Source organism: Coregonus lavaretus (assembly GCF_964263955.1).
Source record: "Coregonus lavaretus genome assembly, chromosome: 21".
NCBI lineage: Eukaryota > Metazoa > Chordata > Actinopteri > Salmoniformes > Salmonidae > Coregonus > Coregonus lavaretus.
In genome coordinates this window covers 41,579,358-41,602,234 of record NC_140008.1, presented here as the reverse complement: position 1 = coordinate 41,602,234, position 22,877 = coordinate 41,579,358, and the positions used below count along the sequence as shown (strand labels likewise).

The 22,877-nt window shown below is 42.9% G+C and overlaps 1 protein-coding gene across 1 annotated transcript in view; it reads right to left on the bottom strand.

Annotated features, from left to right (window-relative positions):
- LOC311149161 (dedicator of cytokinesis protein 7-like) overlaps positions 1-22,877 on the bottom strand; it is a gene marked incomplete at its 3' end in the record, with an annotated part of 94,659 nt that overhangs the window by 50,172 nt on the left and 21,610 nt on the right. Inside the window, exons 7-13 of the mRNA XM_084186246.1 lie at positions 18,554-18,639; positions 18,396-18,462; positions 17,802-17,951; positions 17,479-17,559; positions 17,216-17,378; positions 16,623-16,859; positions 3,003-3,165 (exon numbers count right to left, since the gene is read on the bottom strand). Coding sequence (XP_084042372.1) covers positions 3,003-3,165; positions 16,623-16,859; positions 17,216-17,378; positions 17,479-17,559; positions 17,802-17,951; positions 18,396-18,462; positions 18,554-18,639 — 947 coding nt within the window. The remainder of the gene's footprint in view (positions 1-3,002; positions 3,166-16,622; positions 16,860-17,215; positions 17,379-17,478; positions 17,560-17,801; positions 17,952-18,395; positions 18,463-18,553; positions 18,640-22,877) is intronic.

The following is a 22,877-nucleotide window of genomic DNA, read 5'->3' as shown; positions in this document are numbered from 1 at the left end:
TTGTCTTGGCTGTGTGCTTAGGGTCGTTATCCTGTTGAAAGGTGAAGCTTCGCCCCAGTCTGAGGTCCTGAGAGCTCTGCGCAGGTTTTCATCAAGGATCTCGCTGTACTTTGCTCTGTTCATCTTGCCCTCGATCGTGACTAGTCTCCCAGTCCCTGCCGCTGAAAAACATCCCCACAGCATGCTGCTCCCACCACCATGCTTCACCGTAGGGATGGTATTGGCCAGGTGATGAGCGGTGCCTGATTTCCTCCAGACGTGACGCTTGACATTCCGGCAAAAGAGTTCAATCTTGGTTTCATCAGACCAGAGAATCTTGTTTCATTGTCTGAAAGTCCTTTAGGTGCCTTTTGGCAAACTCCAAGCGGGCTGTCATGTGCCTTTTACTGTGGCTTCCATCTCGCCACTCTACCATAAAGGCCTGATTGGTGGAGTGCTGCAGAGATGGTTGTCCTTCTGGAAGGTTCTCCCATCTCCACAGAGGAACTCTGAAGCTCTGTCAGAGTGACCTTCAGGTTCTTGGTCACCACCCTGACCAAGGCCCTTCTCCCCCGTTTGCGCAGTTTGGCCGGACAGCCAGCTCTAGGAAGAGTCTTGGTGGTTCCAAACTTCTTCCATTTAAGACTGATGGAGGCCACTGTGTTCTTGGGGACCTTCAATGCTGCAGAAATGTTTTTTACATTTACATTTTAGTCATTTAGCAGACGCTCTTATCCAGAGCGACTTACAGTTAGTGAATACATATTTTTTTTATACTGGCCCCCCGTGGGAATCGAACCCACAACCCTGGCGTTGCAAACGCCATGCTCTATCAACTGAGCTACATCCCTGCCGGCCATTCCCTCCCCTACCCTGGACGACGCTGGGCCAATTGTGTGCCGCCCATGTTTTGGTACCCTTCCCCAGATCTGTGACTTGACACAATCAAAATAATATCCAAACAATTGAATTTACCACAGGTGGACTCCAATCAAGTTGTAGAAACATCAAGGATGATAAATGGAGACAGGATGTACCTGAGCTCAATTTCGAGTCTCATAGCAAAGGGTCTGAATACTTATGTAAATAAGGTTTCTGTTTTTTTATACATTTGCAAAACATTCTAAAAACCTGTTTTAGATTTGTCATTATGGGGGATTGTGTGGAGATTAATGATATATATATACAGTGGGGAGAACAAGTATTTGATACACTGCCGATTTTGCAGGTTTTCCTACTTACAAAGCATGTAGAGGTCTGACATTTTTATCATAGGTACAACTTCAACTGTGAGAGACGGAATCTAAAACAAAAATCCAGAAAATCACATTGTATGATTTTTAAGTAATTAATTTGCATTTTATTGCATGACATAAGTATTTGATCACCTACCAACCAGTAAGAATTCCGGCTCTCACAGACCTGTTAGTTTTTCTTTAAGAAGCCCTCCTGTTCTCCACTCATTACCTGTATTAACTGCACCTGTTTGAACTCGTTACCTGTATAAAAGACACCTGTCCACACACTCAATCAAACAGACTCCAACCTCTCCACAATGGCCAAGACCAGAGAGCTGTGTAAGGACATCAGGGATAAAATTGTAGACCTGCACAAGGCTGGGATGGGCTACAGGACAATAGGCAAGCAGCTTGGTGAGAAGGCAACAACTGTTGGCGCAATTATTAGAAAATGGAAGAAGTTCAAGATAACGGTCAATCACACTCGGTCTGGGGCTCCATGCAAGATCTCACCTCGTGGGGCATCAATGATCATGAGGAAGGTGAGGGATCAGCCCAGAACTACATGGCAGTACCTGGTCAATGACCTGAAGAGAGCTGGGACCACAGTCTCAAAGAAAACCATTAGTAACACACTACGCCGTCATGGATTAAAATCCTGCAGCGCACGCAAGGTCCCCCTGCTCAAGCCAGCGCATGTCCAGGCCCGTCTGAAGTTTGCCAATGACCATCTGGATGATCCAGAGGAGGAATGGGAGAAGGTCATGTGGTCTGATGAGACAAAAATAGAGCTTTTTGGTCTAAACTCCACTCGCCGTGTTTGGAGGAAGAAGAAGGATGAGTACAAACCCAAGAACACCTTCCCAACCATGAAGCATGGAGGTGGAAACATCATTCTTTGGGGATGCTTTTCTGCAAAGGGGACAGGACGACTGCACCGTATTGAGGGGAGGATGGATGGGGCCATGTATCGCGAGATCTTGGCCAACAACCTCCTTCCCTCAGTAAGAGCATTGAAGATGGGTCGTGGCTGGGTCTTCCAGCATGACAACGACCCGAAACACACAGCCTGGGCAACTAAGGAGTGGCTCCGTAAGAAGCATCTCAAGGTCCTGGAGTGGCCTAGCCAGTCTCCAGACCTGAACCCAATAGAAAATCTTTGGAGGAAGCTGAAAGTCCGTATTGCCCAGCGACAGCCCCGAAACCTGAAGGATCTGGAGAAGGTCTGTATGGAGGAGTGGGCCAAAATCCCTGCTGCAGTGTGTGCAAACCTGGTCAAGACCTACAGGAAACGTATGATCTCTGTAATTGCAAACAAAGGTTTCTGTACCAAATATTAAGTTCTGCTTTTCTGATTAATCAAATACTTATGTCATGCAATAAAATGCAAATTAATTACTTAAAAATCATACAATGTGATTCTCTGGATTTTTGTTTTAGATTCCGTCTCTCACAGTTGAAGTGTACCTATGATAAAAATTACAGACCTCTACATGCTTTGTAAGTAGGAAAACCTGCAAAATCGGCAGTGTATCAAATACTTGTTCTCCCCACTGTATATATTTTTAAATCAATTTTAGAACAAGGCTTTAACATAAAGTGTGGGGGAAAAGTTGAGGGGTCTGAATACTCTCCGAATGTACTGTAAGTGGTATTGTTTCATTACCTGTAGGTGGTGTTGGGTAATGCAAGCTAGGTAATGTATAGTAAGTGGTATTATTTCATTACCTGTAGGTGGTGTTGGTTAATGCTAGCTAGGTAATGTAAGTGGTATTGTTTCATTACCTGTAGGTGGTGTTTGGTACGTAGACGTCCCTGGGCGGGAACTCCAGTATCTCCCTGGTGGGGCGGACCCTGCCGTCTGGGTAGGGCTTGACCTGCTGGAGGTCAGGGGTCAAGCAGTAGTGGGGGTTCTCTGGGGCCGGGGAGATGTCAATCTTCAGCTGGGCTGGAGGGAACAAGACAGGGTAAACAACATCACACACAGAGCTCTACACCTCAATGAATGTCTAAGCCTAACGGACTGATATGGCAGTGGTGCTCTCTCAGTGGAAGTCATATGTTCCACACAGAAATGTAGAGGATTATGTAAATCAGAGGGGCGCCAGAGTGTGGGGCGCCAGAGAGTTTCAGTGGAGGCGTGAAAGGAAAGTCAAACTGTATTCTGTTCTCTAATAATGAATAAATATTAGGCCTGTCTCTATCTACCATCGCAGGGAAAACACACAATTTAAAGCAGATTTGATGGGTACATTTAAAAAGAGGGGTGTCCCAGCTTTCCAGTGCTACCACATTTATTTCTCAACTCCTAAAATTGTGCACATGGCATCATAAAAATGATTCATATACAACCAGTTTGTAGCATGGTTAGGCTAAACTGCGCAACAGAGCTCTTAAAGGGGCAGCGGCATTTTAAAAATACCAGACATACTTTGTAATAGAAACCAAAATACTTTTTTTTTTCAGATTAAATTATAATTACCTGGATATTCTGAAAGCACTTTTAATGATTTCCTTTTTAATAGGTCCGTTGCATGTTAATTAAGTTGTGCAGACTATGATGTATCTCCTACGCTGGTGTGTTTTGGACTTCTAACCCCTTTACAACACATACTTCTGTGTTTTACCATTGGATTTGTCTATTTGTTCTGCATCCATTGATACCAACCATTAGTCTGTGTGATGAATGGATGCTGAGCTAGAGCAGTGTTGGTGAGACAAGGGCAAATCCAGAAGGGACCAGGGGCCGGGCCTTTTTACAAAAACGTGTTTAGAGTTCGAATGGTTTGAGCTACAAACTATTAAAAGTGATCTATGAAGAGCCGAGACACTCATGAACAAGTAACATGTTTTGCTCTATGGCGCTCACAAGCTACACAAGAGTCGTTAGAAGGTAAGGGTTTCTTCTACATAGATCATAGGAAATCCCAGGACATAGTGTCTATAATACTGTAAGGGTTTCTTCTACATAGAAGATCATAGGAAATCCCAGGACATAGTGTCTATAATACTGTAAGGGTTTCTTCTACATAGATCATAGGAAATCCCAGGACATAGTGTCTATAATACTGTAAGGGTTTCTTCTACATAGAAGATCATAGGAAATCCCAGGACATAGTGTCTATAATACTGTAAGGGTTTCTTCTACATAGAAGATCATAGGAAATCCCAGGACATAGTGTCTATAATACTGTAAGGGTTTCTTCTACATAGAAGATCATAGGAAATCCCAGGACATAGTGTCTATAATACTGTAAGGGTTTCTTCTACATAGAAGATCATAGGAAATCCCAGGACATAGTGTCTATAATACTGTAAGGGTTTCTTCTACATAGAAGATCATAGGAAATCCCAGGACATAGTGTCTATAATACTGTAAGGGTTTCTTCTACATAGATCATAGGAAATCCCAGGACATAGTGTCTATAATACTGTAAGGGTTTCTTCTACATAGAAGATCATAGGAAATCCCAGGACATAGTGTCTATAATACTGTAAGGGTTTCTTCTACATAGATGATCATAGGAAATCCCAGGACATAGTGTCTATAATACTGTAAGGGTTTCTTCTACATAGAAGATCATAGGAAATCCCAGGACATAGTGTCTATAATACTGTAAGGGTTTCTTCTACATAGAAGATCATAGGAAATCCCAGGACATAGTGTCTATAATACTGTAAGGGGTTCTTCTACATAGAAGATCATAGGAAATCCCAGGACATAGTGTCTATAATACTGTAATAAGCTCACATAGTTGCTGTCAAACTCCAAACAGTTGTCACCGACTAGTTCGATATTAATTTCCCACTGAGCAAACAATTTCTCAAAGAATACATTTCTGTACATATAAATTCATTTTTTTTAAATCAGGTTTTTGCTTTGGAAAAACTTTTTTTATAATTTGTTGACATTTGTCAATAATAATCATGAATGTAACTTATGTCAAATTATTTTGTGTTCTGCTTGTAGACCTGGCTGTCCTGAAAATAAAATGGTAAAACACTTAATTGTGAGGCTAAATATAAGTACTGGAAAGTCAGATAAATAAAAAGCCAATTTTTGCTGGGGTCTCGGGATTAATTACTTCAATCAGGACAGTGTCCACTTATAAATGTAGTTCTCCAACAGTTTAATTGCAACTACTGGATTTATTTTAGAAATTAATAGAATATATTTTTCTGTCTCAGACTTTGAAAAAGCCTGACGTAAGTAATTAGGTGTGCTTGCTGAAAGCAGAGGCACAACTTTAGAAACTGTTCATATTATTATTATTATTATTATTATTATGATTATTGTTGTTGCGCTGGAACCTCTAGCACTAAAACTGTAAAAGCTACCAACACCAAAACAACTTTAAAATGTGCAGACTGGCACTGGTCAGTGTGCTTGAATAAATACTGGCACTGGTCAGTGTGCTTTTAGATACTACTTATACTTTTCACACTACAACCATATTTGCATAAATCCCAATGCATTTCAATGGCCATAGACTTCAACAGGAAACATTCCAGTCGTAACCAGCCTTCCACCTTTTCAGCTAGAAACGCCATTCATACTTTAATGAGCGGTCGGGAATAGGTTGTATACAGCTTTATGATACCATTTGAATTATAACTGTTGTATTTTTTATTTCACTTTTCTTTATTCAGGGAAAACCAATGGAGACCAGTGTCTCATTCTCAATGGTGTAATGAGAACAAACAATTCACAAATCAACAATATAATTCAATAAAACAGCAAAAAAAGAAACTACAAGATACATTACAACACAAATAAATTATTACAAATCAACCAAAACACTCGCAAACCTCAGTGAATTCATTCCTTATCAGCATTCTAAAACCGCCCTATTGGCACCATCGATTCAAGACATAATGAGGATTGTAAATAATTCCAAACATGGGGGGCGTTAAAACTAAAGGCTGATTTACCTAGGTTGGTAGAGACACGAGGGACCTCAAGAGTTAACCAAACCTCTGAGCGGGTTTGGTGCCTCTTAGTTTATTACTTTAACAGAAAAGTGAGACATGTTGGAAGCTTGTACAGCAGAGCTTTGTAAACCAAAAGGGAGCAATGAAGTGATCTACGGGAATTTAGAGAGGTCCAGCCGACCTTTTGATAAAGGATGCAGTGATGAGTATTAAACCTGTCACCTGTGATAAAGCGAAGGGCTCTATGGTACACTGCATCCAAGGGTTTTAGAGTAGTGGCTGCTGCATTCTGATAAATGGTGCCACCATTAATCAAGAACTGGCAGGAAAGTTGACTGTACAACCTGTTTCCTGCTGTTTTGGGAGAGGCATGATCAATTTCTATTAAAGAAGCCTACTTTAAAATCTCCCGTTCTTAACTAGCTCATCCGTATGTTTTTTTTAAACATCACATTTTTATAAATCAAAAAGCCCAGATATTTATGGGTGGGAACCTGCTCGATGAGAGAACCATCCAATGCATAAATGTGTAAACCAACAACATATTTCGTTTTTCCCGCATTAAGTACCAATTTTAAAATCAACAAGGGCTTTCTACAAGGCAACAAAATCAGATTGCAGCTCTAACATAGACTGGTCAGCAATAGCGTACATAAAGAGTGTCATCTGCATGAGACTAAAATTATTTATATATACAGTGCATTCGGAAAGTATTCAGACCCCTTGACTTTTTCCACATTTTGTTAAATTACAGCCTTATTCTAAAATGGATGAAATCGTTATTTTTCCTCATCAAACTACACCCCATAATGACAAAGCAAAAACAGTTTTTTGAAATTTTAGCAAATGTATAAATTTTTTTACTGGCACACCTGTATTTGGGGAGTTTCTCCCGTTCTTCTCTGTAGATCCTCTCAAGCTCTATCACCTTGGATGGGGAGCGTCGCTGCACAGCTATTTTCAGGTCTTTCCAGAGATGTTCAATGGGGTTCAAGTCTGGGCTCTGGCTGGGCCACTCAGAGACATTCAGATATTAGTCCCGAAACCACTCCTGCGTTGTCTTGGCTGTGTGCTTAGGGTTGTTGTCCTGTTGGAAGGTGAACCTTCGCCCCAGTCTGAGGTCCTGAGTGCTGTGGAGCAGGTTTTCTTCAAGGATCTCGCTGTACTTCGCTCCGTTCATCTTTCCCTCAATCCTGACTAGTCTCCCAGTCTCTGCCGCTGAAAAACATCCCCCACAGCATGATGCTGCCACCCCCATGCTTCACCGTAGGGGTGCCAGGTTTCCGCCAGACGTGACGCTTTCAGGCCAAAGAGTTCAATCTTGGAGTCCTTTAGGTGCCTTCTCGCAAACTCCAAGCAGGCTGTCATGTGCCTTTTACTGAGGAGTGGCTTCCATCAGGCCACTCTACCATAAAGGACTGATTGGTGGAGTGCTGCAGAGATGGTTGTCCTTCTGGAAGGTTCTCCCATCTCCACACAGGAACTCTGGAGCTCTGTAAGAGCGACCATCAACTCCCTGACCAAGGCCCTTCTCCCCCGATTGCTCAGTTTGGCTGGGCGGCCAGCTCTAGGAAGAGTCTTGGTGGTTCCAAACTTTTTCCATGTAAGAATGATGTAGGCCACTGTTATTCATGACTTTCAATGCTGCAAAATTTTTTTGGTACCCTTCCCCAGATCTGTGCCTCGACACAATCCTGTCTCGGAGCTCTACGGACAATTCCTTTGACCTCATGGTTTGGTTTTTGCTCTGACATGGACTGTCAACTGTGGGACCTTATATAGACAAGTGTGCCTTTCCAAATCATGTCCAAACAATTGAATTTACCACAGGTGGACGCCAATCAAGCTGTAGAAACATCTCAAGGATGATCAATGGAAACAGGATGCACCCGAGCTCAATTTCGAGTCTCATAGCAAAGGGTCTTAATACTTGTGTAAATAAGGTATCTGTTTTTAATTTTTACTAAATGTGGAAAAAATTATACAACCTGTTTTCACTTTGTCATTATGGGGTATTGTGTGTAGATTGATGGAATAAAAAAGTATTTAACCAATTTTAGAACAAGGCTGTAACGTAACAAAGTGGAAAAACTCAAGGGGTCTGAATACTTTCCGAATGCACTGTAAATAGTAAAGAGGACAGGTCACAAAATCGACCACTGCGGGACACCTTTAGTAATACCGAGGTAACTTGACTTGAAACCATCAGAAAGCACACATTGTGTCCTGTTTGACAGTTCCCAAACCACTTGCAAGACGATTGGTCGAAACCCATTTCAGACAACCTTTGAATGAGTAGGGGATGGTCAACAGTACCAAAAGGCATTGGATAGGTCTATAAATATGGCAGCACAGTAATTCCTATGATCTAAGCAACTTAACACAATTTAAGACAAGCGTAGCTGTTGAAAAGGTGCTATATCCAGGTCTAAAACCAGACTGGTGCACATTAAGAATATAATTTGAAGTAAAAAAAGTATTATCTTTTTTGCCACCGATTGTAATATTTTTGCAAGGCAAGATACAGTAGCTTAGAAATTGGGCAGCAGTTATCTAGGTCAGAAGGATCCCCCCTTTGTGAAGGGGGAGGATATGCGCCGCCTTCCAGATCTTAGGGATAGCACCAGAAGCAATAGCTAAATAAAAAATGGTTCTACAATGAGGAAGGCAGAAAGCTGCAGTAAAAAAGGATCAAGCGAATCAGCTCCTGTGGATTATTTTACATACATTTGTTGTATATCATTGACATAAAATTGTTCAAATGAAGAAATAAAAATGACTGCCTAGAAGTGCATCATTCTCTACTATCTGTTTAGAGGTTAATAAAGGACTCCCTCTAGTGCAGGGATGGGTAACTTTGATGGGAGTGGGGACCACACAAAATCTAAACTCATCATGATGGGACACAGTGGCTTGCGGGTCTGCATACCCACATCCATACAGAGCCGGCCATAGCCTTTTGGGGGCCCTACGTGACATTTTGTTGGATATATAATTAATATTTTTGGGGGGGTTGCATGCTACGCTACTGCTTATAACTATAAGTTAAGTATAACTACATCCAAGATGTGTCAAATAAATTATATTCAGCTAAGGGCTTTAGCTATGCATTTGGTTTGCTAACTTGCTAGCTAAGAGGCTAGATGTCAAGATCAAGCTTCTTGGTTACAGCAGAGACATTCAATCCCCTCCTGGATCAAGATCCCTGTTGCCTACATTTTTTTGTACGTAAAAATTAAATAAAATAAATATTATTGTTATTATATTTATTTTTTTGTTAAAATTGCACACCTTGTGTGCACTACCGGTAATACCATATACCACGGTATGGTACAGAAACAGTTTGAAAATCTGGAAACCACCCAACCGTAGTATATTTCATGAATTCTTTTAGACAATTCATGCATGAACCATCGGTTAGATCTGTCCTTTACCCTTAATCATGTATATGGGGCATGCTTATCTGCAACAGAGTTAAACAGAGAGATAAAACATTTAAGGGCCTGATCTGAATCAGCGAGAGGACACACCCTCCCAATAAAACAACCCCCAGGCCATACAGGAAATGTTCATTGAAAGTTCTAAAATGTATCTTTGTAATAATGCGTGAAAGTGATTTAGGTAGCTTAGTATCTCTAATGGAGGCAATGGGACAGTGGTCACTGAGCACGTTAGCAAAAATTCCATTGGCTGCATACTTACGAAGGGTGTTTGTCAGAATGATATCCAAAATAGTTGATTTTTCAGGGTGTTTTAAGTTGGGGCGGGTGGGTTTAGTTTAGTCAAATTTAGCTCAGTATAAATATCTTTCAGTCTATCTGATACCGGCATCAACCAATCCAGGTTACGATCACCCAATATTAATAATTCAGATTTAGCAGTTAGACAGCAAGTCAAATAATTTGCTAAGAGCAATTGGGAGGGCGATAAACTCACTAACGTTAGTTGGGCATTATTACCAAGGCCCACATTTAGGACAAGACGTTCAAATCGTTTGGGGACAGAGGTGGTAATACACACAGCAACATTCAAATAGTTCTTTATGAATGTGGCGACACCCCCACCACTGCCAGCTTTATAAACATTTGATCCATTCAGAGACACATCAGAGTCTGGCACAATTCTTTTGAACTAAGTCTCAATAATTATCAAAATGTCTGCGTTGGTTTGAGAAGCCAGAACTACAATAAGATCAATTTTCTAAATCAAACTTTAGACATTTACATGAAACAGTCCAAGGCCACAGCTGCGGGATTTCAGATCAGACAGAGTCTCTAACACAAACACGCTATGATCAGTAGGTAACCCTCTATATAAAATAGCCCTGTGGTTGGCTTGAAATGGTAAAGATACAAGATTGCTTAGAACAGTGCCATTTGTAAATGTGCATAAAAGCTCCATAAACTTGAATGGGAAGTATTTGGATTCGCCACAGCTTTTGAACTGTTTGTAGCTCAGTTGGTAGAGCATGGCGCTTCTAACACCAGGGTAGTGGGTTCGATTCCCAGGACCACCCATATTTAAAATGTATGCATGCATGACTAATTCGCTTTGGATAAAAGCGCCTGCTAAATGTCATATATTATGATTATTAAAGCTACAAACACTAAACCAACGTTGACATGTACACACTGACTCAACTGCTATTTGTACTTTTTGAACTATAACCGTTTTAAATTTGCATAAAAGCGCCATAGACTTCAAAAGGCAAAACGTGGATTCACCACTACTCTTGATACAAACACCATCCCAACGTTGACATGTGCAGACTGACTCAACTTAGTTGGCTTGAACACTTTTTTTCCTACCATTCCTATATCATAAACTATAATGCATGTTGTATCCCCACATATTTCAATGGCGAAATGCAGGCTTCAACATTCTGAATTGAAATCACTACCACAAAACTTCCAGATTGTTCAAACGAAAACATTTTGAGAGCTTCAAAACACATTATATGACTTGATGATATACACTGAGTGGACAAAACATTAGGAACATCTTCCTAATTTTATTTTATTTTATTTAACCTTTATTTAACCAGGTAAGCCAGTTGAGAACAAGTTCTCATTTACAACTGCGACCTGGCCAAGATAAAGCAAAGTAGTGCGATAAAAACAACCACACAGAGTTACATATGGGGTAAAAAAAACAAAGTCAAAAAAATAATACAACAGAAAATATATATACAGTGTGTGCAAATGTAGCAAGTTATGGAGGTAAGGCAATAAATAGGCTATAGTGCAAAAATAATTACAATTAGTATTAACACTGGAATGCTAGATGTGCAAGAGATGATGTGCAAATAGAGATACTGGGGTGCAAAAGAGCAAAATAAATAACAATATAGGGATGAGGTAGTTGGGTAGGCTAATTTCAGATGGGCTGTGTACAGGTGCAGTGATCGGTAAGGTGCTCTGACAACTGATGCTTAAAGTTAGTGAGGGAGATAAGAGTCTCCAGCTTCAGAGATTTTTGCAATTCGTTCCAGTCATTGGCAGCAGAGAACTGGAAGGAATGGCGGCCAAAGGAGGTGTTGGCTTTGGGGATGACCAGTGAGATATACCTGCTGGAGCGCAGACTACGGGTTGGTGCTGCTATGGTGACCAATGAGCTAAGATAAGGCGGGGATTTGCCTAGCAGTGATTTATAGATGGCCTGGAGCCAGTGGGTTTGACGACGAACATGTAGTGAGGACCAGCCAACAAGAGCGTACAGGTCACAGTGGTGGGTAGTGTATGGGGCTTTGGAGACAAAACGGATGGCACTGTGATAGACTACATCCAATTTGCTGAGTAGAGTGTTGGAGGCTATTTTGTAAATGACATCGCCGAAGTCAAGGATCAGTAGGATAGTCAGTTTTACGAGGGCATGTTTGGCAGCATGAGTGAAGGAGGCTTTGTTGCGGAATAGGAAGCCGATTCTAGATTTAACTTTGGATTGGAGATTCTTAATGTGAGTCTGGAAGGAGAGTTTACAGTCTAACCAGACACCTAGATATTTGTAGTTGTCCACATACTCTAGGTCAGACCCGTCGAGAGTAGTGATTCTAGTCGGGTGGGCGGGTGCCAGCAGCGTTCGATTGAAGAGCATGCATTTAGTTTTACTAGTGTTTAAGAGCAGTTGGAGGCTACTGAAGGAGTGTTGTATGGCATTGAAGCTCGTTTGGAGGTTTGTTAACACAGTGTCCAATGAAGGGCCAGATGTATACAAAATGGTGTCGTCTGCGTAGAGGTGGATCTGAGAGTCACCAGCAGCAAGAGCGACATCATTGATATACACGGAGAAAAGAGTCGGCCTAAGAATTGAACCCTGTGGCACCCCCATAGAGACTGCCATAGGTCCAGACAACAGGCCCTCCGATTTGACACATTGAACTCTATCTGAGAAGTAGTTGGTGAACCAGGCGAGGCAGTCATTTGAGAAACCAAGGCTATTTAGTCTGCCAATAAGAATGCGGTGGTTGACAGAGTCGAAAGCCTTGGCCAGGTCGATGAAGACGGCTGCACAGTACTGTCTATTATCGATCGCGGTTATAATCTCGTTTAGGACCTTGAGCGTGGCTGAAGTGCACCCATGACCAGCTCGGAAACCGGATTGCATAGCGGAGAAGGTACGGTGGGATTCGAAATGGTCGGTGATCTGTTTGTTAACTTGGCTTTCAAATACTTTCGAAAGGCAGGGCAGGATGGATATAGGTCTGTAACAGTTTGGATCTAGAGTGTCACCCCCTTTGAAGAGGGGGATGACCGCGGCAGCTTTCCAATCTCTGGGGATCTCAGACGTTATGAAAGAGAGGTTGAACAGGCTAGTAATAGGGGTTGCGACAATTTCGGCGGCTAGTTTTAGAAAGAAAGGGTCCAGATTGTCTAGCCCAGCTGATTTGTAGGGGTCCAGATTTTGCAGCTCTTCCAAAACATCAGCTGTCTGAATTTGTGTGAAGGAGAAGCGGGGGGGGCATGGGCAAGTTGCAGCGGAGGGTGCAGAGTTGGTGGCCGGGGTAGTGGTAGCCAGGTGGAAAGCATGGCCAGCCGTAGCAAAATGCTTGTTGAAATTCTCGATTATTGTAGATTTATCGGTGGTGATAGTGTTTCCTAGCCTCAGTGCAGTTGGCAGCTGGGAGGAAGTGCTCTTATTCTCCATGGACTTTACAGTGTCCCAAAACTTTTTGGAGTTAGTGCTACAGGATGCAAATTTCTGTTTGAAAAAGTTAGCCTTTGCTTTCCTGACTGCTTGTGTATATTGGTTCCTAACTTCCCTGAAAAGTTGCATATCGCGGGGGCTATTTGATGCTAATGCAGTACGCCACAGGATGTTTTTGTGCTGGTCAAGCGCAGTCAAGTCTGAGGAGAACCAGGGGCTATATCTGTTCTTAGTTCTGTATTTTTTGAATGGGGCATGTTTATTTAGGATTGAGAGGAAATTACTTTTAAAGAACAACCAGGCATCCTCTACTGACGGAATGAGATCTATATCCATCCAGGATACCTGGGCCAGGTCAATTAGGAAGGCCTGCTCGCTAAAGTGTTTTAGGGAGCGTTTGACAGTGATGAGGGGTGGTCGTTTGACCGCGGACCCGTTACGGACGCAGGCAATAAGGCAGTGATCGCTGAGATCCTGGTTGAAGACAGCGGAGGTGTATTTAGAGGGTAAGTTAGTCAGGATGATATCTATGAGGGTACCCATGTTTACGGATTTAGGGTTGTACCTGGTAGGTTCGTTGATAATTTGTGTGAGATTGAGGGCATCTAGTTTGGATTGTAGGATGGCCGGGGTGTTAAGCATATCCCAATTTAGGTCACCAAGCAGTACGAACTCTGAGAATAAATGGGGGGCAATCAATTCACATATGGTGTCCAGGGCACAGCTGGGGGCTGAGGGGGGTCTGTAGCAAGCGGCAACAGTGAGAGACTTATTTCTGGAAAGGTGGATTTTTAGAAGTAGAAGCTCAAACTGTTTGGGCACAGACCTGGATAGTATGATAGAGCTCTGCAGGCTAACTCCACCCCCTTTGGCAGTTCTATCTAAACGGAAAATGTTATAGTTGGGGATGGAAATTTCAGAATTTTTGGTGGCCTTCCTAAGCCAGGATTCAGACACTGCTAGAACATCAGGGTTGGCGGAGTGTGCTAACGCAGTGAATAACTAAAACTTAGGAAGGAGGCTTCGGATATTAACGTGCAAGAATCCAAGGCTTTTACGATTACAGAAGTCAACAAATGATAACGCCTGGGGAGTCGGAGTGATACTGAGGGCTGCAGGGCCTGGGTTAGCCTCTACATCACCAGAGGATCAGAGGAGGACTAGAATAAGGATACGGCTAAAGGCTTTAAGAACTGGTCTTCTAGTGCGTTGGGTACATAGAATAAAGGGGGCAGATTTCCGGGCGTTGTAGAAAAGATTCAGGGCATTATGTACAGACAAGGATATGGAAGGATATGAGTAAAGTGGAGGTAAACCTAAGCGTTGGGTAACAATGAAAGAGATAGCATCACTGGAGGCACCAATTGAGTCGGTCTCCGCGTGTATGGGGGGTGGGACAAAGGAGCTATCTAAGGCAGGTTTAGCTGGGCTGGGGGATCTACAGTGAAATAGTACAATTAGAAATAACCGAAACAACAATAAGCTAACCATATTGACAAGGGAGAGAGGCGTAAAGCAATCACAGGTGTAATTTGAGAGAGCTAAGACAACAGCTGGTAATGACGACACAGTTTGGGCTGAGGCTAAACATAAACAGGATGCGGTACCGTAAAAAGGAACAGTCCAGCAGGCATCAGCTCTATAGCTGAGTTATCATAAGGTCCGGTGAACAGCAATAGGATAGTTCGGGGGCTGCTAAAGCACTAGCGTGCAAGAGGCCACGGCTAGCGTGTGCTAGCGGGCCGGGGCTAGCAGATGGAATCTTCGTGGTCGACGTCGTAACGGGAAGCCTGTTGTAACCACATCACACGATTTCGTCAGCAGACCAGTCGTGTAGGATCGGCGGGGCTCCGTGTCAACAGTAGGTGGTCCCGTCCGGTTGACAGAGAGGTAGATAGCCGGGAGATGGGCCTAGCTCAGGATGATTAGCCAAACCACAACGTCCATTTTGTTGCAACTAGCTGGTAGCGATGAATCCAGAGTTAAAGGTCCAGTGATTCAGTGATTCCAGCAGAAAAACTGATATATTCTGGGTCGATAACGCGCTGTGCAGACAGTGCAGACTGGCCGAATAATAGTCCAGGCTAGAGCTGGCTGGTAGGTGGTGCAGGCCACGGACAATGGTGAAAAACCGATAACGGTAGCTGATAGCAAGTAGCTAGTTAGCTGGCTACTTCCTTCCAGTAGACCGAGAGGTAGATAGCCGGGATATGGGCCTGGCTCTAGGCTAGCTCGAGGCTAATTGGTGCTTGCATCGGGGGCAGTGGTGATTAGCCAAACAGCAACATCCATTCGGTTGCGGCTAGCTAGTTGCGATCCGGTGATTAATGTCCAGTGATTAAATTATTCCGGCAGAAAAATCCAATGTTCTGGGTGAAATACCGCTAACTGTGGCTAATAGCAAGTAGCTAGTTAGCTGGCTAGCTAGTTTCAACTGGAGATTTTAGATAAAAGGTAAGTCAATAATAGAATCCGTTCCACATTGAGTGAGGCGGGTTGCAGGAAAGTAGTATTGAGTTGCACCCCCTTTTGCCCTTTTGCCCTCAGAACAGCCTCAATTTGTTCCAATTCATTCTACAGGGATGCTGGCCCATGTTGACTTCAATGCTTCCCACAGTTGTGTCAAGTTGGCTGGATGTCCTTTGGGTGGTGGACCATTCTTGATACACACTAGATAGTGTTGAGCATGAAAAACCCAGCAGCATTGCAGTTCTTGACACACTCAAACCGGTGCACCTGGCACCTACTACCATACCCACGTTCAAAGGCACTTAAATCTTTTGTCTTGCACATTCACCCTCAATAGCACACAATCCATGTCTCAATTGTCTCAAGGCTTAAAAAACTTTCTTTAACTTCACTCCTCCACTTCATCTACACTGATTGAAGTGGATTTAACAAGTGACATCAATAAGGGATCATAGCTTTCATCCGGATTCACCTGGTCAGTCTGTCATGGAAAGCGCCGGTGTTCCTAATGTTTTGTACACTCAGTGTAGTACTCACTCTAGCCTACTATATTATCCGACTATAACACACTATAATAACTCCACACCTACAAACCACCCCAAAATAGGTCACTATAACTAACACATAGCCTATGAAAACTCTATTACTACCTACAACTACTACCATTACTACTGCCGTCACTACCACTACTAATACTATCTCACAACCAGAAATACTTCAAGACTAGCAAGCACACCACATTTACTTCAGGAAATGTCCTTTTCTAGTTAATGGATTGATATGGTGATTTAATTCAAACGATTGTGTTTATTGACGCAGTGAGTAGTGCTGATGATGGTGGTGGTGTTGGTGTTACTGTACCTGTGATAGGTCTCAGTCTCCTCAGTACAGAAGACGGCCTCCTCATGTCAGCTAAAAACTTATACAGGTCCTCATCACTCAACCTGTCCCCCTCCTGTTTAAATAAGTTGGTGACGGTGAGGGTAGCAGGTCTGAAGCTGCTCAGACTACACGACTCGTCTCCACTGGTGGTCCTCTCTAGGGAGCGCCGGCCCGCAATGCTTGAGTTCCTCCTCTCCGACCATGAACCTTTCCTCTCTGGGGGGGGGCAACAGAAAGCCACAGCCAGGGTCAGAGTTACAGAATCATCATTGCATCACAAGGTCAAAGGTAATCATATAGACAAGCCTCTACATTCATATGATAAAAAAGTTTAAGTTAACAATTGATGAAAAGCGGCGTAGACTTGATCCCCCCCCACCACCCCCTGTATATAAAACCTCTCCATCAGCAACCTTACCCCCAGTATGACTAATGTCCACCTGATGCCTCATATAGACAAACTGCACGGCCCTGTTCTGTTCTCAGCTGACACTGACATCCAGGAAGAACTGGCCGTCCTCTGTGGTGTTCAAATCAACTGCACAACTTTATTGATCCCCAAGCGTTCTGACCTGGCAGTCCCATCTCCAGCTCAGTGTCTCTCTCCAGGCTACCGGCGCTGTTCACGATGTTCATCAGGTGGATGGCTGTCCAGGCGAAGGGCATCCGGTACCGACCCAGACGTGTGCAGAACTGCTCCGACTGGCTCCGCAACTTGTCCAACTTCTCTTTGTTCTATATATGGAAGGAGACAATACATCTACCTCCATCGGTTTGGAGATCTACACCACAAAGATTACCATTACTTTGAGTCTATTGCTTATTTGCTTATTACCTTGGCTGTGTCAGACTCTTTGAAGACCATGTAGGGCTCTGCACACTCGCCTATATCTCCCTGCTGCAACACCTTCTCCAGCTGGGGACAGACAAAACACAGGAGGGAAGTTATCAGTCACTACTCACACACATATTGGCAGATCCAATGTACAGGAAGTGATTAATGTCACAAAAGTTACATTTGCAAAAATTCCCTGGTTTTTCAGAAATCGCTGTTGAAGGATTCCCTTACATCTTATTCCCTTCTGATCCCAGAAATTTGGATTTAAAAAATAAACATTTAGGGAATTTTGCAACTCTAGAAATGTGCGTGATGCTGACCTGTATGACGAGGAAGACGTCCTGGGGGGGGTATGTGATGGAGAAGATGGCTGAGCGGGCCAGGGTGGAGATGGCTGCTGTCTGAATGTGGGAGTGCAGCATCCCTTTAGTCTGCTCTGAGTTCAGGTCGAAGAAGAAGTTCTCTGATATCTGATGGGAGAGAGACACGTGAGATTTTGGATAAACAGTGTAAAAAGATAGGAGACTAGTCTGATATTGATATCAGTTAGTGCAATGTATTTCTCAATCCATTACCAATACTTAATCTGACAACACAGAAGTTTCTAAAAACTCTAAAATATTTGTTCACTGTAAATTGACTGAGCATGGAAGAGGGGCTTGAAGTGACTTTATTTTATAATGGTTACTGCTTCCCTCTAGTGTTTGTTGCGTATGGGCAATGATTGAGTGTTACCCATATAGATACATGGTATGATTTAAAGAGCATTCACACAAGGATAACAGGTCTCATACGAAAACTTTTATAGCCCAGTCATCTAGTTCATGTTGGACTCCAACCACTTTTAATGATTTCTCAGAGACGGACCCAACAACTCAGGGCCGAGTGGCATGGAGGAAAACATAACAGCTTACCTTTTTATTTTCCTTGACATCGTATAAGGCCAAAATGGCGAATATGGGCTCGATTTCGATCTCAAACCTTCAATGGGGAAAAAGGATTGGGTCAGCAAAAAGCAGAAGGCAGTTAAAAAGAGTGCAGCTAAAATGTGTCGGTGTGTCCTCCCACTTACTTCAAGGACAAGCACTTGACGAGTAACCTCTGGCCAAAGTGTTCCGTAGGGACGTCAGGCACACAGTGGCGCTCTATGGCTTCCTCCTGAGGATGCAGAGAATATTTAATCATTATAATTATAATAATAATAGGAAAAACATGAATATAATAACAAACGTTTTTGTATGGTACATTATGTATTGGAATATGCTGTGTATAAGCACTATATCTGAGGAAACGCATTTTCACACTCAAGTGTGAAACCAGTAGCGTCTACTTCGTGACTTTTGGCCGCTTTAAAAAGCTATGTTAGATGTGACTGTGGTGACAACATTATCATCGACAGGGTTGCCAGGTCTAGCTAAAAGTTATAGCCCAATGATTACTCAAAACCCGCCCACAAGGCCTGAAAACTAGCCCTTTTTCAATAACGTTATTGAGTGAATTAAGAAGGAATATCGACTTAACTTCTAACAACCTAAGAAGCAAAATTTGGTTTTCCATCAAAATAATAATCGTGAACTAATGTGACTAATAAAGGAATTTGAATATGTAGCAAGAGAAAAGATAATTCACCGTTATTAAACTTCAAAAAAACTAATGTTAGGCTATTTTCTGCCGATTATACCGTTATTATGTGCCAGATGTTAAGACTACAAATCGTTATAAATGGCCTATTTGCGAGACCGACTTGTCATTCAACAGGAATAGGCTAGGCCTGGGTCTGGGTTTATGATTGTAATTCAACTTTGCCATGGTTTGGTTAGCTAGATGTAGGTAGCCTATAGCCCCTGATAGGCCTACATCTCATTTCAGATAGCCTAACGTAGTCTAGGCAAGATGTAGGAAAGATGTAAAATGAACGATTTAGCAGCTTGCTTAGTTCAAATTGACAGACTAATATATTCAACATGAATAGCGAGGCGATTTCGAGGTAAGAAGTGCTTCCGATGCCCAATAGCCTATTATTATATTAATAATATGGATATTAACTGAATATCCCCATAACAGAAGAACGCAAGGTAGTTCCATAACTCCCATTTCAAATTCCCACTCGTGCTCGAGACCCAAGAACCGAGCATGAGTAAAACCCTACGCTTCTATTCATTCAAGGGTTTTTCTATATTTTTACTATGTTTTACATTGTAGAATAATAGTGAAGACATCAAACTATGAAATAACCCATATGGAATTATGTAGTAACCAAAATAGTATTAAACAAATCAAAATATATTTTATATTTGAGATTCTTCAAATAGCCACCCTTTGCCTTGTTGACAGCTTTGCAAACTCTTGGCATTCTCTCAACCAGGAGGTCCCACATATGCTGAGCACTTTTTGGCTGCTTTTCCATTCACTCTGCGGTCTGACTCATCCCAAACCATCTCAAATTGGGTTGAGATCGGGTGATTATGGAGGCCAGGTCATCTGATGCAGCACTCCATCACTCTCCTTCTTGGACAAATAGCCCTTACACAGCCTGGAGGTGTGTTGGGTCATTGTCCTTTTGAAAAACAAATGATAGTCCCACTAAGCCCAAACCAGATGGGATGGCGTATCACTGCAGAATGCTGTGGTAGCCATGCTGGTTAAGTGTGCTTTGAATTCTAAATAAATCACAGACAGTGTCATCAGCAAAGCACCCCCACACCTCCTCCTACATGCCTCATGGTGGGAACCACACATGCGGAGATCATATTTTCACCTACTCAGCATCTCACAAACCGACGGCGGTTGGAACCAAAAATCTCAAATTTGGACTCATCAGTCCAAAAGACATATTTCCACCGGTCTAATGTCCATTGCTCGTGTTTCTTGGCCCAAGCAAGTCTCTTCTTATTATTAGTGTCCTTTAGTAGTTATTTATTTGCAGCAATTCGACCATGAAGGCCTGATTCACGCAGTCTCCTCTGAACAGTTGATGTTGAGATGTGTCTGTGACTTGAACTCTATGAGGCTGGTAACTCTAATGAACTTATCCTCTGCAGCAGAGGTACAGTGGGGAAAAAAGTATTTAGTCAGCCACCAATTGTGCAAGTTCTCCCACTTAAAAAGATGAGAGGCCTGTAATTTTCATCATAGGTACACGTCAACTATGACAGACAAATTGAGAAAAAAAAATCCAGAAAATCACATTGTAGGATTTTTTATGAATTTATTTGCAAATTATGGTGGAAAATAAGTATTTGGTCACCTACAAACAAGCACGATTTCTGGCTCTCATAGACCTGTAACAACTTCTTTAAGAGGCTCCTCTGTCCTCCACTCGCTACCTGTATTAATGGCACCTGTTTTAACTTGTTATCAGTATAAAAGACACCTGTCCACAACCTCAAAACAGTCACACTCCAAACTCCACTATGGCCAAGACCAAAGAGCTGTCAAAGGACACCAGAAACAAAATTGTAGACCTGCACCAGGCTGGGAAGACTGAATCTGCAATAGGTAAGCAGCTTGGTTTGAAGAAATCAACTGTGGGAGCAATTATTAGATGGAAGACATACAAGACCACTGATAATCTCCCTCGATCTGGGGCTCCACGCAAGATCTCACCCCGTGGGGTCAAAATGATCACAAGAACGGTGAGCAAAAATCCCAGAACCATACGGGGGGACCTTGTGAATGACCTGCAGAGAGCTGGGACCAAAGTAACAAAGCCTACCATCAGTAACACACTACGCCGCCAGGGACTTAAATCCTGCAGTGCCAGACGTGTCCCTCTGCTTAAGCCAGTACATGTCCAGGCCCGTCTGAAGTTTGCTAGAGTGCATTTGGATGATCCAGAAGAGGATTGGGAGAATGTCATATGGTCAGATGAAAAAAAAACTCAACTCGTCGTGTTTGGAGGACAAAGAATGCTGAGTTGCATCCAAAGAACACCATACCTACTGTGAAGCATGGGGGTGGAAACATCATGCTTTGGGGCTGTTTTTCTGCAAAGGGACCAGGACGACTGATCCGTGTAAAGGAAAGAATGAATGGGGCCATGTATCGTGATATTTTGAGTGAAAACCTCCTTCCATCAGCAAGGGCATTGAAGATGAAACGTGGCTGGGTCTTTCAGCATGACAATGATCCCAAACACACCGCCCGGGCAACGAAGGAGTGGCTTCGTAAGAAGCATTTCAAGGTCCTGGAGTGGCCTAGCCAGTCTCCAGATCTCAACCCCATAGAAAATCTTTGGAGGGAGTTGAAAGTCTGTGTTGCCCAGCGACAGCCCCAAAACATCACTGCTCTAGAGGAGATCTGCATGGAGGAATGGGCCAAAATACCAGCAACAGTGTGTGAAAACCTTGTGAAGACTTACAGAAAACGTTTGACCTGTGTCATTGCCAACAAAGGGTATATAACAAAGTATTGAGAAACTTTTGTTATTGACCAAATACTTATTTTCCACCATAATCTGCAAATAAATTCATTAAAAATCCTACAATGTGATTTTCTGGAATTTTCTTTCTCATTTTGTCTGTCATAGTTGACGTGTACCTATGATGAAACTTACAGGCCTCTCTCATCTTTTTAAGTGGGAGAACTTGCACAATTGGTGGCTGACTAAATACTTTTTTCCCCCACTGTAACTCTGGGTCATCCTTTCCTGTGGCAGTCCTCATGAGAGCCAGTTTCATCATAGCGCTTGATGATTTTTGCGACTGCACTTGAAGAAACTTTTGACTGGTACTGCATATACACTGCAAAAAAAAATAAAGGGAACACTTAAACAACACAATGTAACTCCAAGTCAATCACACTTCTGTGAAATCAAACTGTCCACTTAGGAAGCAACACTGATTGACAATAAATTGCACATGCTGTTGTGCAAATGGAATAGACAACAGGTGGAAATTATAGGCAATTAGCAAGACACCCCCAATAAAGGAGTGGTTCTGCAGGTGGTGACCACAGACCACTTCTCAGTTCCTATGCTTCCTGGCTGATGTTTTGGTCACTTTTGAATGCTGGCGGTGCTTTCACTCTAGTGGTAGCATGAGACGGAGTCTACAACCCACACAAGTGGCTCAGGTAGTGCAGCTCATCCAGGATGGCACATTAATGCGAGCTGTGGCAAGAAGGTTTGCTGTGTCTGTCAGCGTAGTGTCGAGAGCATGGAGGCGCTACCAGGAGACAGGCCAGTACATCAGGAGACGTGGAGGAGGCCGTAGGAGGGTAACAACCCAGCAGCAGGACTGCTACCTCCGCCTTTGTGCAAGGAGGAGCAGGAGGAGCACTGCCAGAGCCCTGCAAAATGACCTCCAGCAGGCCACAAATGTGCATGTGTCTGCTCAAACGGTCAGAAACAGACTCCATGAGGGTGGTATGAGGGCCCGACGTCCACAGGTGGGGGT